The sequence below is a fragment of the Arvicola amphibius genome, chromosome 1, assembly GCF_903992535.2.
Source record: "Arvicola amphibius chromosome 1, mArvAmp1.2, whole genome shotgun sequence".
NCBI lineage: Eukaryota > Metazoa > Chordata > Mammalia > Rodentia > Cricetidae > Arvicola > Arvicola amphibius.
In genome coordinates, this window is record NC_052047.1 from 174,375,948 (window position 1) to 174,392,127 (window position 16,180).

Genomic DNA, 16,180 nt, shown 5'->3' on the forward strand with positions numbered 1-16,180 from the left:
TGTGTGAAGATGTGTGTGTGTGTGTGTGTGTGTGTGTGTATTTAAAAGGGATTAAAATCCACTAGCCTATAAAGTTCTCCGTACTTCAGCAGAAATTCTTGACATCAAGTCTGATGGCTCAAGGTGTTCTATAAGGTGAACATCAGAAGTGTTGTAAGTGCTGACCCGAAACAAGCAGTACGAGGAGCACATGTGCACATCCAAGCCTCCAAGAAAATCACAAAAATCTATAAACTCCAAGAATTAGGTATAGAAACCTTTGCTTTACAAGCTCCCTTATTTAACAGGATAAAGAATACCACATGGAAAAAAATGCAAACTCATTGCAGTAGTTGAGCAGACCCAAAGCTAACATGACTTCCACAAAATCCACCTAATTCATATTTACAAAGAAGAAAGGATTGAAGTTTCCAGGAAGGAGGAATTTCTTTGTGGGAGTAATTAATAATTTCCATAAGACACCATATATTAAATTTATAAATGCTCTGGAAACTCCCACGTGAAAACAGAGAACACACCTGTTCTCAAGAGGCACTCTGAGCTCAAGAAATATGATCATGCATAAACTCCATGAAATGTCTTCAGTGGCTTCCCACCACACTTAATGATATAGTGTAACACCATTACAAAATATTTATGCCAAGTTTAATCTTGTACTTCATCTTGCCACTTTATCATTTGAACTACTCCCCAGTCATAGCTAATTTTTAATTTCTTGAATGCAGTTTGCTGTGTCTACTTCATTACTGCTCCAATTCCTGCTCTGTGGAAATCTAACCCCTTGGCTCTTGCCCGACTTCACACTTGTTGACTTTTAAAGTATCTGTGAAATGTCAGTTCCCTGTTAACACTCTCCTTGACATAATATTTCCAGTTCACCTCTCTGCAATCTATATCATATTAGGTATTATTACTAAATATTCATTCCAAGTGCTCATATCCCATCCTTCCTAGCATTTACTATACATCTCTTTTTTTGGAGCTTCAGAACTAGCTCTTGTAGACCAGGTTGTCCTCAAACAACTATACATCTTTTATTAAAGGAACAGTTTAATGTCTCCCTACCCTACCACTGCATTCTACATTAACAGGCAGGAACTGTCTTATTATCCTTTCGTCCGGTTGCATTTTTTCTATTCAGTCAAAAGAGGGCAGCAATGCCCCAAACCTGATTTATCAAACTAATAAGTTTAACTGGGATTACTAAAAGCAGCTACAGTAACCACCTAAAACATGGTCAGGAAAAGTTGAAACTCATGCCCCTCTTGAGCTCTTTGTGATGTCTTTACCACCAGTTCCATGTAAAAGTATGTCTGGGAATGGCTTGTGAGAGTCTTGGACAAGTAATCATAGCTGGCTAAGATTTGAAAGACTGAACAGCTAAGCAATTAACAGAGGACAGAGTTCTAAAACATTCAGTACATGCTAATTAATAAGAATTTTTAATTTTGCACATAGCTATCTAGATAGAAGACTAGTAAGGTTTAATCATTTTATAAAGACAAATGTGTTTCTACTATAGAATTTCATTTCATCCCTAACCTCCCTCCACTGTGTGTGTGTGTGAGCATGTGCTTGCATGTGTGTGTGTGTGTGTGTGTGTGTGTGTGTGTGTGTGAGTGTGTGTGTGTGTGTGTGTGTGTGTACACATATAGATACCTAGCTATCCTCAAGCATGTGGAGGTCAGAAGAAGAGTCTATCAGATGCTTTCTACCTAATTTTTTGAGGAAAGGTCTCACTAAACATACAGTTGGCCATTTCATCTAGCCAGCGAATTTTTCTTCCATCATTTCCCATGGATTAGTTTTAGTAAGGAGCACCTGGAAATGCTGAGATGAGACCTAAAGACACAAAAGAGCTCTCTAAATGTACTGACTAAAGTAGATGATGGAAGCCGGGCGGTGGTGGCGCACGCCTTTAATCCCAGCACTCGGGAGGCAGAGGCAGGTGGATCTCTGTGAGTTCGAGACCAGCCTGGTCTACAAGAGCTAGTTCCAGGATAGGCTTCAAAGCTACAGAGAAACCCTGTCTCGAAAAACCAAAAAAAAAAAAAAAAAAAAAAAAAAAAAAAAAGTAGATGATGGAATAGTCACATAGCTTGTGTACTACTTTATAGCATCCCTTGAAAGAACACTGTACTGGATAAATGTCATGATTACTTAGCAGGGAGAACTGTGATAGAGAACCACACAGGCTCACATCCCTTACACTGATTTTAGAAAAAAGTAAACAAATGAAAAGGGAAGATAATGAGAGGTAAATATTACTCTGCAAAAGTCCTCAGAACTGATAGCATCTGCAAATTAAACCAACTGTCTTTCTAAAATAAATGAATCCTGTCTACTTTGACAAGTCATACTGCAGATAGTGACTTTCCATATTGCTGACCTATATAATTGTGAAGGAATATATTATTATAGGAAAAATTAATGCATTGCTATTCCCCTCTGTTGATAGAACAACACATAAAATCTTCAACATAAAAACAACAACAAATAAAAACTTCTAGTCCAGAGACCCAGAGGCTAAATTCATCTTCTTATGAATTTTGGGAATACATAAAGCACTTCTAAAAGTTGATGTACCAGTCTCTGCCCTAGGTAGAGTTACTATTGCTGGAAGAAACACCATGACCAGGGCAACTTGGGAGAAAGGTTTATTGAAGCTTACAAGTCCAGGTTGTTACCATCAGTCCATGACTCCATCAGGGAGGGAAGTCAGACCATGAGTTCAAACAGGGAAGGACACTGGAGGCAGCAGCTGAAGCATAAGCCATGGAGGAGTGTTGCTTACTGACTTGCTCATCATAGCTTGGTCAGCCTGCTTTCTTACAGGACACAGATAGGATCACCAGCCCAGGGATGGCACCACCCACAACATGCTGGGCCCTCTTCCATCAATCACTAATTAAGAAAATGCTTTACAGTCAGATCTTGGGCCATTTTTCTCATTTGAGGTTCCTTCCTTTTAGATACTTTAGCTTGTATCAAGTTGACTTAAAATTATCTAGCATACTCTCCAGATGTCATATGCAGAAACTGGTAGGTAATTAATCTTCCAGACTGTATAAAGAAACAGGGCAGCATCATCATTTAAAAAACTCTTCTCAGGAGCCAATAACTAAATGATAAAAGGTCAGCACACTATAAAGCTGTTGACTTAAGTTGTATGTTCAACAACATATATGTCCAGACAGTATGGGACTTAGCCTCAAAATATAGGTAAGAAAATCAAAGGGGGTGGGTCTTTAAAACTAAATGTTGAATGGGAAGGTATGAGCATTCTTCACTGTCTCCCACAGGAAAGCTAATAGGAAACAAGTCAGTTTTCAGGAAGTTCTGCTTCTGCTATTTACCAGCAAAGGCACTGACTGGTACTCAGTGAACCAATGCCTTGTTGTATTATTAGTCATTAGGAATAATGATAGTTGTCTTAGGTGGGTGGTAAGGATCAGTAATGATGTGTGTTAAATGGTTAACACTTACTAAATGATAGCTACAATCCTATTGGTACTTTGAACAATCCCACTCCAGTAAGTAACAATGACAAATTAAAAAACAAACAAACAGAACAGTAGAAAAGAACAGATGTGAGTTTTTTTTTTCAGTTTTTAGACCTGGGGCACAGACACAGAAGACTGACTATGCTGACAATCTGATTGCTTTCAATGTGAATATATACAAATATATTTCTGATTTTTAAATAATTATTCACTTTGGAAAATAAAAATGTTGATTTTTTAAAAAAGAAAATATAAAGTGCCTCCATAGGATAAAGCTGCAGGGCATCTTCTTATTGGAGATTGATGGGGGAGGGCCCAGCTCATTGTGGGTGGTAGTCCTAGGTCCTACTAGAAAGCAGACTGAGCATGACATAAAGAGAAAGCCAGTGAGCAGCACCACTCCATGGCCTCTGCATCAGCTCCCGCCTCCAGATTCCTGCCCTGCTTGAGTTCCTGCCCTTACTTTCTTCAGTGATGACCAGTGCTGTGGCAGCCTTTCCTCCCCAAGATGCTTTTGGTCATGGTGTGTATCACATCAATAATATTCACATAATGATCAAACAATGTTCTGGGTTCTGGAAATACTATGGGAAATTTTAGTTGACATTAAACAAATATGAGAATGGTAGATTGCTCTCTCTAATGCAGTGAGCTTCAATCAGTTAGTCGAAGGGATAACTAGGGCAAAAACATTCACCTGCCTGCCAAGCAAAGAATTACTCCTGTCAGATAGTCTTACAACTGTGTCTTGGACTTTGATTTCATTGTCTTAAAACGAGAACTGAAACATTGGCTCTTTTGAATTTTGGGCCTGTTAATCTTCGGACTAGACTGGAATATTCCTTTACACTATGTGAATATATGTCACTGTAATTGGGTTAATAAAGAAGTTGATTGGTCAATAGCTGGACAGGATAAGGTTAGGTGGAAGAGCCAAACTGAGAATGTTGGGAAGAAGAAATGCAGAGGGAGCAAGATATGCTGGAGGACAGGTAAAGCCATGAGTCATGTGGCAGAACATAGATTAATAGAAATGGGTTCATTTAAGTTGTAAGAGCTAGCTAGTAATCAGTCTGAGCTATCAGTTGAGCATCTATTATTAATATTAAGTCTGTGCATTTATTTTGGAGCTGGTGGTCCCGACTAAAACTTCAACTACACTGGACCTACACCATTAGTTCTTCTGAGTGTGAGGCTTGCTGACTCACCTTTCAGATCTTGGAACTTGATAGTCTTCATAATCATGTGGACCAATTATTTATTCTCTCTCTTTCTTCCCCCTTCTTTCCCTCTCATGAGTGTACACACACACAGACACACACACACACACACACACACACACACACACACACACACTTTCAACCTCTCATAGCTATTAAAAACTGATAACAATATATTATCCCCAAGACACCCAAATTCTCTGATGCTCAAGTCTCTTACATAAAATGGCATAATACTTGTAGGTAACTAATACATGCCTTTCAATATACTTTAAAACATCTCCAGATTGCTCACAATACCTAGATAGTATAAATGTTAAGCCAATGGAGTTTTTATAATGTGTTGTTTAGAGAATTATAGGATGAAAAAAGTCTATATATGGAGGACACCAAAAAATAACTATACATATTACTACACATGGATTAAAAAACAAGGTGAACCATATCCTAAAGACAGATGCTAAGGAAACAGACTAAGGGTCCATAAATTGAAGAGTGTGCCTACACATCAATTCTCTCTCATAGAGCATACTGTAAGTTGTGCAGCAACTTTATGCTTGTTTTTTAGAACTTTCTGGAATTGTTTTTCAGATTTTCGTTTATTTGGTTGTTTATTGAGAGAGTATCTCACACTATAGCACTTCCTTGCTTGGAACTTACTAACCCAAGTGGTCCTTGACCTTGTGGTGGTTGTGCGTCTGCCTCCAAATTCCTAAAAAAACCAGGTATATGCCACCATGCCTAGCCCTTTTTCAATGTTTCTGAACTATAGCTGGTAATGGATATAGAATATCTGAATGGAGAAGGGGGAGTAAAGTATATTCCACTGGTTCGGTTTCTCTGAAGAACTCAATGACACTTTCATAATCTGAATCTCAAATGGAGAAATGGCCTACCCCAGAACTGTACTTTTTAGGTGTTCTGTTGTATATTCAATCTCACTGACCTTTTACAAGTTCAGATTGTTGAGGTTTTCATTAAATAATGCTGACAAGGAAGACGAAAATTCTAATAATTCTATAAATATCTGCGAAACAATACATTTTCAGCTTATACTTTTCCGTAGTAATCTTGAATGGGGTACTTGGCCAAATTACAAATTTCCAAGAAAGCTTGGTCTATAATATCACCCAAGAAAACCTCTATTTGCTCTTTTTATAAGATATCCATTTTCACAGCAGTCATAAAATGCATAGAGGAAAAATGAAAATTCTAATAGAATATGGTCCAATTATGAATAAGACATTCAAAAATGCAAAGAGCTTGTTAACAACAAAACAAAAGGTATATAAATTCATTCATAACGTAGGAAATAAAAAACAAAACTGCAAAATTACGCTGTTTTTAACATATGATGCCAGTAAAAATTTAAAATTCCCATAACACTCAGATGTGAAGAACATTCTTCTTCACTATTGATAAGACAGTATTTAAGAGCAACACAACCTGTTAGAATTCAATCCTACAGCCATGTCAAGGTTAGAAATGAAAAACTGTTCTTATACACTCAAAAATCAGTAAATGTAAACGAATATAAACAGATTAGTAGTAAATAGAGACTGCCATACAGCTCAATAAGTCCTGCAAATTGATTCTAGTTTTACTTTGGAGGAAGGAAAGGCATATTTTAATGAGAAGACAAGAGCTTTTTTATAATCGTGTATACAATGCTAACATTGACTGCACAACTTTCATCTTGAAAGGCAGAGAAAATCAAGTCCTACCTGATTCTTTCAAGTAGTGCTTAACAATTGACGAAATTCCTTGCGGTGCCACAAAGTTGCTATCTCCTTCTTGCACTTCCATTCCTTCAATAGGAGAGGTCAGAGGCTCCAAAATCCCATGAGCTAACAGCTCCTCATAAAACCTGAAATAACCATATGGGAATGTATAGTGTGATTAGCTCTGAAACCACTGTCTTGTCTTCTGAAAAATCAAATCACACTATATCCTCATACAATAAACTCAATGTTAACTGTTAAAACAAACTTGTAATTCAGGAGATCAAAAATCCTCCAAGAATCTGTAAATCTTCTACTGACATTATGGCTAATTTCAATTTCAAGTCCTATTTCTCTACATAAAAGTAAAGTCAAGAAAAATACATAGAAAAGTATTATATGCTCCATTTTAAATGTGCATAGAAATACTGACTTTCATTACACTCTGCCATCTTCAGAACTAACAATTACTAAAATGTATTGAGCCTTTTGTGTTGTTCCATATATAATGTTATAGGTCTTCACAAGGATCATAAGAACATTTCACTGTCATAAGAGGCAAAGTTTGAAAATGTGTTAGAAAGGATGATTGTTTCGTTTTACATCATACATCTATCTACTAAGATTCCAGAGGAGTGACTAACTTACTCTTGATGCTTTTTTGCATAATGAGGCGTGCTGGTGATGTACTGAGCTCCCAAGTCAGCTGTGCATCGGGGATTATGAGGACTCTTGGCAGTAATCATTCTTCCCCCTTAAAATAATTCATAAGCAATTGTCAGTGCATAGAATGAGCCTTTTGGAAATTGTACAACTTACCCTAGCTAGCCTGGTGGCTTTATTGTCCTTGTCCAAATACGTTAAAAACATTATTAATCTAACGAGAAGTTTTTATCGTTGTTTATTGTCCTGGGTATTTGGTCATTTTAATTTTTTTATTTGAATAATAAAAAAAAAAGGACTCGTGAATGTTGTACTACTGCCCTACAGTGTTACTACTACATATTGTGTTAACCTGAAGAAACGAACCAAACAGTGGATGACTAAGTCGAAATGGATGAAATGCCAGAGTGACTAAGGAAGGCTCCAGTCAGGACGTTCAGTCTAGCCATTTGCAAAGTCTTGGTCAAGGAAAATGCGGGAGTCTGCAGACTCTGGAGAAAGCTACCAAGGCTCAGAGCGGCCTCGCTGGGCCCACGCTGGCGGGGCGCCGTCCTCCCCGGCGGTGCTCCCTGACCCGCCATTCTCGGGCCCCACCGGGACCTCCACTCGCGCGCGCGCCCAGCCTTCCGGCTGCTGCAGCCACGGGTCACGTGACGCGGTGACGGCGCGCGCTCCCACCGTGGCCCAAGGCCGAGCTTTTCCCTGCCGAGTGGCGGGGTGCGGGCCCGCAGCTCCGAGGAGCAGGCCCGCCCTCCTGCTCCCGCCCTCCCTCCGCTCACCTGCGTCCCCAGCCCTGTCCCACAGCGCCAGGTACAGCGGGCCGGCTACCGCCTTCCTCAGCAGCGCGGCGCACAGACTTCCGGTCAGCCCGGCGCCCACCACCAGCACCCGGAGCATGGCTGCGGCTCGCTCGCGGCTGGCCCGGCGGCGGAGGCTCGGAGTGTCGCCGGCTCTCGCGGCCACCGTGTCCCCGCGACGGTCAGGACCGTGCCCTGGGCGGGCCGCCTGCGCCAGAGAGGGCGGGGAAGCCCGCAGCGGTGGCCGAGACCGAGACAGCCCGCCCCGGCCTGCACAGGAGCTCGCCGGGTGAGCCCGGAATCCCATCGGCCCCTGGAGAAAGATCTGGAAGGCACAGCCGCGGCCTGGGCCTCGGAGGAGGACTGCAGTGAGGGGAGGAAACGGCGACCAAGGATGCCACAGCTGGGTTTCTTCTGGAGTCAGAAAAGGGTTTTCAGATCAGGAAGATGTCTTGGTTACAGTAGTTCAGGGACTACAAATTATGTGTTTCCTGATGTCGGCTCCTCCGTCTATGAAACGCGTGGAAAATCCTTTCCCAAGCTGTGAAGAACACAGATACTTGGTTCACCAGGAAATTTTACATCACTTACCACGTCAACAAATGCTAACTCCTGTGTCCAAATGGATTCACTGTGCACCAAGGGATATAATATGAAATGGATTCTGCCACCACCACTGTCCTATCTTCAACTTTGTCCTAAAAGTTCACGATGAAACAAAAAGAAATGAAAAAATAGGAAGCATTAAAATAAATTGTTACCTGAAAAATGTGGAACCTTGGCAGTAGTGGTAAATAGCACTAAACATTTAAAAATCAAGTTTTGTTTAATGTCCACATGATAACAGACATTTCCATGAATCAGATTTCTATTTGATCAGTTCTTTGGTTTATCTAAGAAAAGAACTGGAAGAAAGTATGGATGAACATAGATGCCCCAAGAAGACATGTAAGCATAGCAATAAAAGAAGAAAAAGGATTGAATGCATAATGATTTGTAACTGTTTTTACAGAATACAAATAATGTTTATGTGTGAAAGTGAATTTCTTATAAAAGTCACAAAAGACACAAATGACAAAGCCAAAGAAGTATGTAAATCAAATAGATTTCTAAAAATAAAAAGAACCACAAAATTCAATAAAGATACCTTTAACCATTCTACATTAAAAAATAAGAAGTGGATCTGGGGGAGACGGAAGGTAGTGAGGAACTGGAAGGGGTAGGGTGAGGGGAAAATGCAGTTAGGAAGTAATGTATGAGAGAAGAACACATAAATATATTAGAAAATAAAATTGAGAAAATTTAAAAGTGGCCAGCAAATGTCCAAGAATCAGGATAAGACTTAATATCACTACCCTCATTTTGTATCTATCTCCTTTACTTTCTTTTCTCAGTCACCAGGAAAGGTCTGATGGATAGACATCTGTAATGAGAATGGAAACTACAACCTCAAACAACAATGGTTCTCTTACAGAGATCAGAGCGACCTTGGCAATCCTGAGATATTGATCAATCAGACACAGGTTGTCCAAAATAGATGAGCTGCATGCTTATACTCCCTGCTTCAACCTCTATGCCTACCCCATTTGATCTGGGAACTCCTGTTGGAAGGTCTGCAGAGGGGCTGAGACCTCAGCCTCTCCCTTCCACATTAATTGGTTAAAATCTTCCTGTGCATTTTCAACATGACTTGTTTGCTGTTGTGAAGTGAGTGACTGGACCTACCTTACTGATGCATTTCAACTGCAGATGTCCATTAAGACTCTGGTAATGAAATGGTAGTCCATGTTAGGAATTCCTTCTTAAAACACTAGAAGCCTATATTTGTTAAGGATACAGCAAAAAAAAAAAAAATACGAGCCACTGAAGCATAATGGATATATTTTCAGGAATACAGTTTTGCAATATGTATGAATCTGTTGTCTTATTGTGCTTCACATATAGTCTCGGTCAAATATACACTTTAGAGTTCTACTCAGCGGTAAAAAACAATGACATCTTGAATTTTGAATGCAAATGGATGGAAATAGAAAACACCATCCTGAGTGAGGTAACCCAGGCCCAAAAAGATTAACATGGGATGTACTCACTCATAATTGGTTTCTAGCCATAAATAAAGGACATCAAGCCTATAATTCGTGATCCTAGAGAAGTTAATAAGAAGGTGAACACAAAGAAAAACATATAGTTATCCTCCTGGATATTGGAAGTAGACAAGAAGATTGCCGGGCAAAAATTGGGAACTTGGGGGTGGGGTGGGATGGGGTTAAGGGGAGATGGGGAGACCAAAGTGTGAAGGGGAGGATGGGGAGATCTTGGGGGAATGGGAGGGTTGGAATATAGGAAGGGTGAACATGGGAACAGGGAAGTATATATCTTAAGAGAGCCATTTTAGGGTTGGCAGAGACTTGACTCTAGAGGAGTTCCCAGGTATCCAGGGAGATGCCCCCAGCTAGTTCCTTGGGCAGCTGAGGAGAGGGAGCCGGAAATGACCAGATCCTATAGCCATACTGATGAATATCTTGCATATCATCATAGAATCTTCATTTGGTGATGGATGGAGATAGAGACAGAGCCCCACATTGGAGCATCAGACTGAGCTCCCAAGGTCCAAATGAGGAGCAAAAGGAGGGAGATCATGAGCAAGGAAGTCAGGACTGCAAGGGGTGCACCCACCCACCGAGATGGTGGGGCTGATCTAATGGGAACTCACCAAGGCCAGCTGGACTGGGACTGAAAAAGCACGGTATAAAACCGGACTCCCTGAACATGGCAGACAATGAGGGCTGCTGAGAAGCCAAGGACAATGGCACTGGATTTTGATCCTACTACATATACTGACTTTGGGGGGAGGGAGCTAGCCTGTTTGGATACTCACCTTCCTAGACCTGGATGGAGGGAGGGAGGACCTTGGACTTCCCACAGGGCAAGAAACCCTTATTGCTCTTCAGACAGGAGAAAGAGGGGGAGTAGAGCAGGTTAGGGGGAGGTAAATGGGAGGCGGGAGGAGGCAGAAATTTTTAATAATAATAATAATAAAATGACAAAAAAGATAGTAGCCCATGGATGACTGCTTGCACTGATGAGAGTTGTGGATATAACCTATCCACAACTATAACCTAAAGAAAACTTTAGTTGCAAAACCAGTTGAAACCTTCTCCTGTTCTAATATATTTACTCTTCCTAGTTTCCTTTACCTTGTTTAATTGCCAATCTTTGCAAGGTTGTCATCTTTTGTTTATTAAAGCCACATAACAATGATTATAACATTTTACCTAAAATAACCACCCAGTGACTCCATATGTTAATAATCCATTTTAATGTCATTTTTTCACTTAATCACTTGTAGGCATTATTCTTTGTTGTCCATGTTTGTTTATTTGCTGTCTTTCTCCTATAAAATTGTTATTGTGTGATACTTTGATTGCATTCTGACAATAAAGCTTGCTTTGAGTCAGAGGACAGAGCTAGCCACTATCTGACCTAAATTAACCATAGAGGATTGGAGGACTGTGGACAGATAGGAAACAGGAAGTAGTAAGGTGGGACTGAGAGAGGATCTCAACCCTTGTGGATGGATGAACAGACGAGATAGAAAGTCACTGGTGGATGTTCTACTGCATCTCTGATCTCTCAGGTTTATTAATAAAGAATAATTAGATAAATGCATCACATTGCCATTATAGTATCCCTGGAAACTAGAATCAAAGAATTCTCAGACACTGAAGTTCACTATTTTTAAAGAAGATGTACATGATTTTTAAGATAATATCTAATTCACTTGAATGATTTATAAATTTCCCAGAGAATGCTTTTTAACTGTATAACATCTCTGTAAAAATACTAAATGCCAGTCAGCAAAGAACATACCTCACAGGGTATTTGTTGCATAGCTCTCCGACCTTATTTAATTGTATTATTGATTACTTGATTTAACTATATTATTAGTAAATCAGATAATCATTGATGGCACAAGTGGTATAAAATCAGGATGAGTCCTATATAAATGATAAAACTAAAATTTTAAAATTATTTACAAGCTGTCTATGCAATTAATATCTAATTGGGTTAGACTTTAGTTTTAATCTATATCTAGAAAACAGCTTTGCAAAATAAGGGGAGAGTACTTATGATTTAATTATCCAAGTTCATTATGAATGAACCAACATTATGGTAATGCACAGGAACATAGAACTGATAACCCACAGCATTTGTATAGACCAGATCAATACTATGTTTGGTAGTGTTGGGTTCCATATTTTAAAATTGTCATACAGTAACTGGTGACCTTTCATATATAAAGCTGATTTAAAAAGATAAATTTTGAGCTGGTAAAGAAGGTAGAGATTCCAGTCTGGAGAAGAAACCCTAAAGAAAAAAACATGAAATTTATATTAAAATATGTTGAAAACCAAAAGGAGGAAATGTATATTTTTAATATACTAAAATTAACTGGCTTAAAACAAAAAAAAATAGATTCTGGATCTAACAAAAGAACGTATTGAAATAATAATTAGAAGCTTGTAAAAGCAGAATGGACATTTGTAGAATGCCGGGAAGAAGGGAAGTTAGAATCGCCATGCCTCTCCTCTCTGAGACAGATGCCATGGAGCCAGCCACCAGGTCAGACATGCTGAATCTTTCCCAGTAAGCCACGATCTCGTGGTGGCATACAGATTATTAGATGTGGGTTAGTCAAGATGTGAGAGTTAGTCAATAAGAGGCTGAAACTAATGGGCCAGGCAATGTTTAAATGAATACAGTTTGTGTGTTGTTATTTCTGGGGCTAAGCTAGCTATGCGGGAGCTGAGCAGGATGAGAAGCAGGCCAGCCCATAGCTCATTCTACAACTTTCTTTCTCACATAGTCGAAATACTCTATTTGTAGCAGGGTTAACGTTAAAGGTTAAAGTTTCTCAGTGAACAAAGCTGTAAGGTAGATCAATGTGGAACATAATTTAGGATAAGGAGTGGGAAGTATCAGGAATGTAAGGTTTTGCCCTGAGGGAGAAGACCTCAATACTATTCTTTACATCCTTAATTGAAGTGCTTCTGGGAATATGTCATCTGGCCTAAGAGATGAATATTTGTTTATCACCTTTGCTAAAGTACCCTTTGGAAAAGGCATATTGTTTCAGGGACTGTTTGGTCCCTGCCATTGTCATCTTAACCCTATCTATTGTTTCAGCAGGAAAATCAGATTAGATCCTAGGAGCAGAGCCTGCTCTCTCTCCCATGATTCCACATGTCACATAATTGCCTAATTTTTTTATTCTGCCTAGAAGGGATCTATATCCCAACACAGAGATGCTTGCATCTTTGAATATTGCATCTTTGATTTTTGGTGCTTTATTCACAATAGCAAAATAAAGGAATCAGACTAGACAGTCATCCGGCGATGAATGGATAATCAGAATGAAATGACAGAAAGTAGAATAAATTGGTAATCATTATATCAAGTGAGGAAAACCATACACATAAAGACAAATTCTCCATTTCTCTTTCGTATGTGGATCCTAGCTTTCAGTTCTCTCTCTCTCTCTCTCTCTCTCTCTCTCTCTCTCTCTCTCTCTCTCTCTCTCTCTCTCTCTCTCTCTCTGTGTGTGTGTGTGTGTGTGTGTGTGTGTGTATAGATATGAGCATGGGTAAAAGTGACCCAAACTAGAAAGAGGACAATGACAAGGAATGAAGAGGCTTGGAGGAAGGGAGGAAAGAGGAAAGAATAAATACATGTGACATGACAGTAGAGTGGTAATTACTGGGGTCTGGTTACTTCAAGTGGGGCAATAGGATGGAAGCACTGGTAAGAGGATGGACAGCAGAACTACATATGAAATGCTACAATGAAACACAGTAGTTCATATATTTAGTAAAATTAAAATAAAACATTCCATTAAAATTATAGTTATTGCCCCTAACAGAGAGTTCTCCCCTAACAAAAGTTCTCCACTCTTTGTTAGGGGCAATAACTTCACCACCATTACTTTTTAGTCTTTCACAGCTGATGCTAATTTTTACGTTTTTACTATTATGTGCCCATGTATGTACTTGTGGCTTATTTGAAACCCTGGTAACTTCTTGAAATCAGTGTGGTGGGTACTCAGAAAGATGGGAATTGATCTACCCTAAGATCCAGTTGTACTTATCTAGAGATGGATTCCCAACTGGCCATCTCTTGCCACCAAAGGCTTCCCATACCAGGACTAGGACAGGGTTATAGCCAATTGAATTTCTGTCCAAGGGAAACCATGAGAATTCCCAGACAACCCAGGCTGTTACCAAGACAATGTGTTGCTCTAACAACAACAACAACAAAAAGGCTTCTTTGATGAAAACACCAACAAAACTCATTGAACATGGAGAGGGTGAAATGATGCCTACTTAGAACCTTCACATGTTTTAATGTCTTTGGTGTGGGAGGGTACTCTATAGGTTATCAGAAGAGAAGAGCAAACACTGACACAGCTGTAAACCCTTTGATATACAACGCAGTCCTTCCTACAAAAATTGCTATTGCAATGGTGGCATAAAGCTTGTGGGAGAAATTAGCCAATATCCGATTTAACTTAAGGCCCACTCCACAAGATGGGACCCATACTGGATGCTGACCAAGAACCAGAGACTAGATAGTGCAGAGGACTGGGTAAAGTCAAATACTACTGATCTTAAAAAGAAAAAAAAAGGTAATTTAAAAGTGACTCCTAATGATATTCTGCTATACTCATAGATAAGGTCCTTATCCTGTCATTATCAGAGAAACTTCCTCCTGCAGCAGATGGGAACAAATACAGAGACCTATAGCCAGATACACACACACACACACACACACAGAGAGAGAGAGAGAGAGAGAGAGAGAGAGAGAGAGAGAGAGAGAGAGAAATCTGGATGAGAGGATAAATAGTGAAAAACTGAAAGACTGGCAGGAGTGGAGGGCGGGAAGACTGTAATCAGGATATATTATATGGGAAGAAATCAAAAAATCTAATCTGTTTTCAATAGCAGGGGACAATTACCAAATTTCCCATATTTATTTTATTCTAGTCCAGAGCTAACCAATAAAAGAACACAACTATGAGAGAATATTGTATGTTTCTGCTTTCCATTATCTTTTTAAATCTAGCTATTAAGCAGTTAAGATGCAGCTAGGGATAGTAAAAAGTTGAAATTTAAGCTTAACCTGAACATAATTAATTCTGATTGCAGTTTAGCTAAAGAAAGGCAAGCTAGTGCAACCTTTGTGAATACTGTCTTACAACTCACAAAAGAGCTGGGGAAGCTGAATATAGCAGTGCGTTCCTGTGTTCCCAGCACTTCTGAGAGAAATCATGCCAGGGCCAACAGACGTGAGTTCACCTTGCCTAACGTCAGGGGGTTTAAGCTTACCTTTGCTACTTCAAAGTTGTTGACAACAGGTGTGGCTACAAATAAGAGATCCCTACCTAGGGTGTAGTTAAGACTAGTTTGAGTACAGAGGCGGAGGTGTTTCACCTTGATCAAAGGGTGGACAATTCAAGTCTATTCCTGCTCCTTCGAGGAGACTGGAAGGAGGTTCCAGGGAGTGACTGCCTGCAGGATACTTGGTCTATTCTTCATATCATGTTACTGAAGTCTGTTGCCTCCCCCTCACCATTCGGAGAAGGGTATATAAGCAGATGGAAAATAAATGTAGGTGATTTTCAGTATTCACTGAATTTCCCTCCCAGGGGTGATCTGTGTTTCTGTCTTTTATTTCACTGATATCTCTGTTCCTTTTGCTTAATAATTCTAATCCTTATGTTCCTACCCTGGAACATGCAAACCCCATCGATGCTGGACCCTGACAGAGTCAGAAGAATGACAAGATCAAGCCCAGGCAGCCTGTTTCCCAAATGAAAGCAGTGTGTCAAACAGGCTCCAGCTTAGTACTCAGCTGAGGAAATCACACCAGCCAACTTGATAAGGATATTAGATCCACCAGGGTTTCAGCCCTCTTATTGTGTGAAGCCACAGGCAAGGAGTTATGTTGTGAATTACTGTCCCAAAAGCTGGATGCCAGGTGAAGCATTAATCTTAGTAATCTTTATCAATAAATATCCATGAGTCAGATATTGTGGTAAGAACTTGAAAGTTCAGAGAAGAAGGGAGCAGCCACCAGTCGCTTCTCACCTCTACCATTCCTCTGTGCAAAAGGGCCAAGAACCTCTCTCAGCCCCAACTTACTATTTCCTGTCTCCACTCTGGCTACAGGTCTCCAAACCTCTATGGTTAATTTCAGTCACCTAGTGGGTGGTTCCACCC

The 16,180-nt window shown here is 39.9% G+C and overlaps 1 protein-coding gene across 1 annotated transcript in view; it reads right to left on the reverse strand.

The window, feature by feature from the left end:
* Rnls (renalase, FAD dependent amine oxidase) overlaps nucleotides 1–8,184 on the reverse strand; it is a 260,854-nt gene extending 252,670 nt beyond the window's left edge. The window contains exons 1-3 of the mRNA XM_038317674.1: nucleotides 7,887–8,184; nucleotides 7,093–7,198; nucleotides 6,448–6,590 (exon numbers count right to left, since the gene is read on the reverse strand). Coding sequence (XP_038173602.1) covers nucleotides 6,448–6,590; nucleotides 7,093–7,198; nucleotides 7,887–8,004 — 367 coding nt within the window. The 5' untranslated portion in view covers nucleotides 8,005–8,184. The remainder of the gene's footprint in view (nucleotides 1–6,447; nucleotides 6,591–7,092; nucleotides 7,199–7,886) is intronic.
* Nucleotides 8,185–16,180: the final 7,996 nt, after the last annotated feature.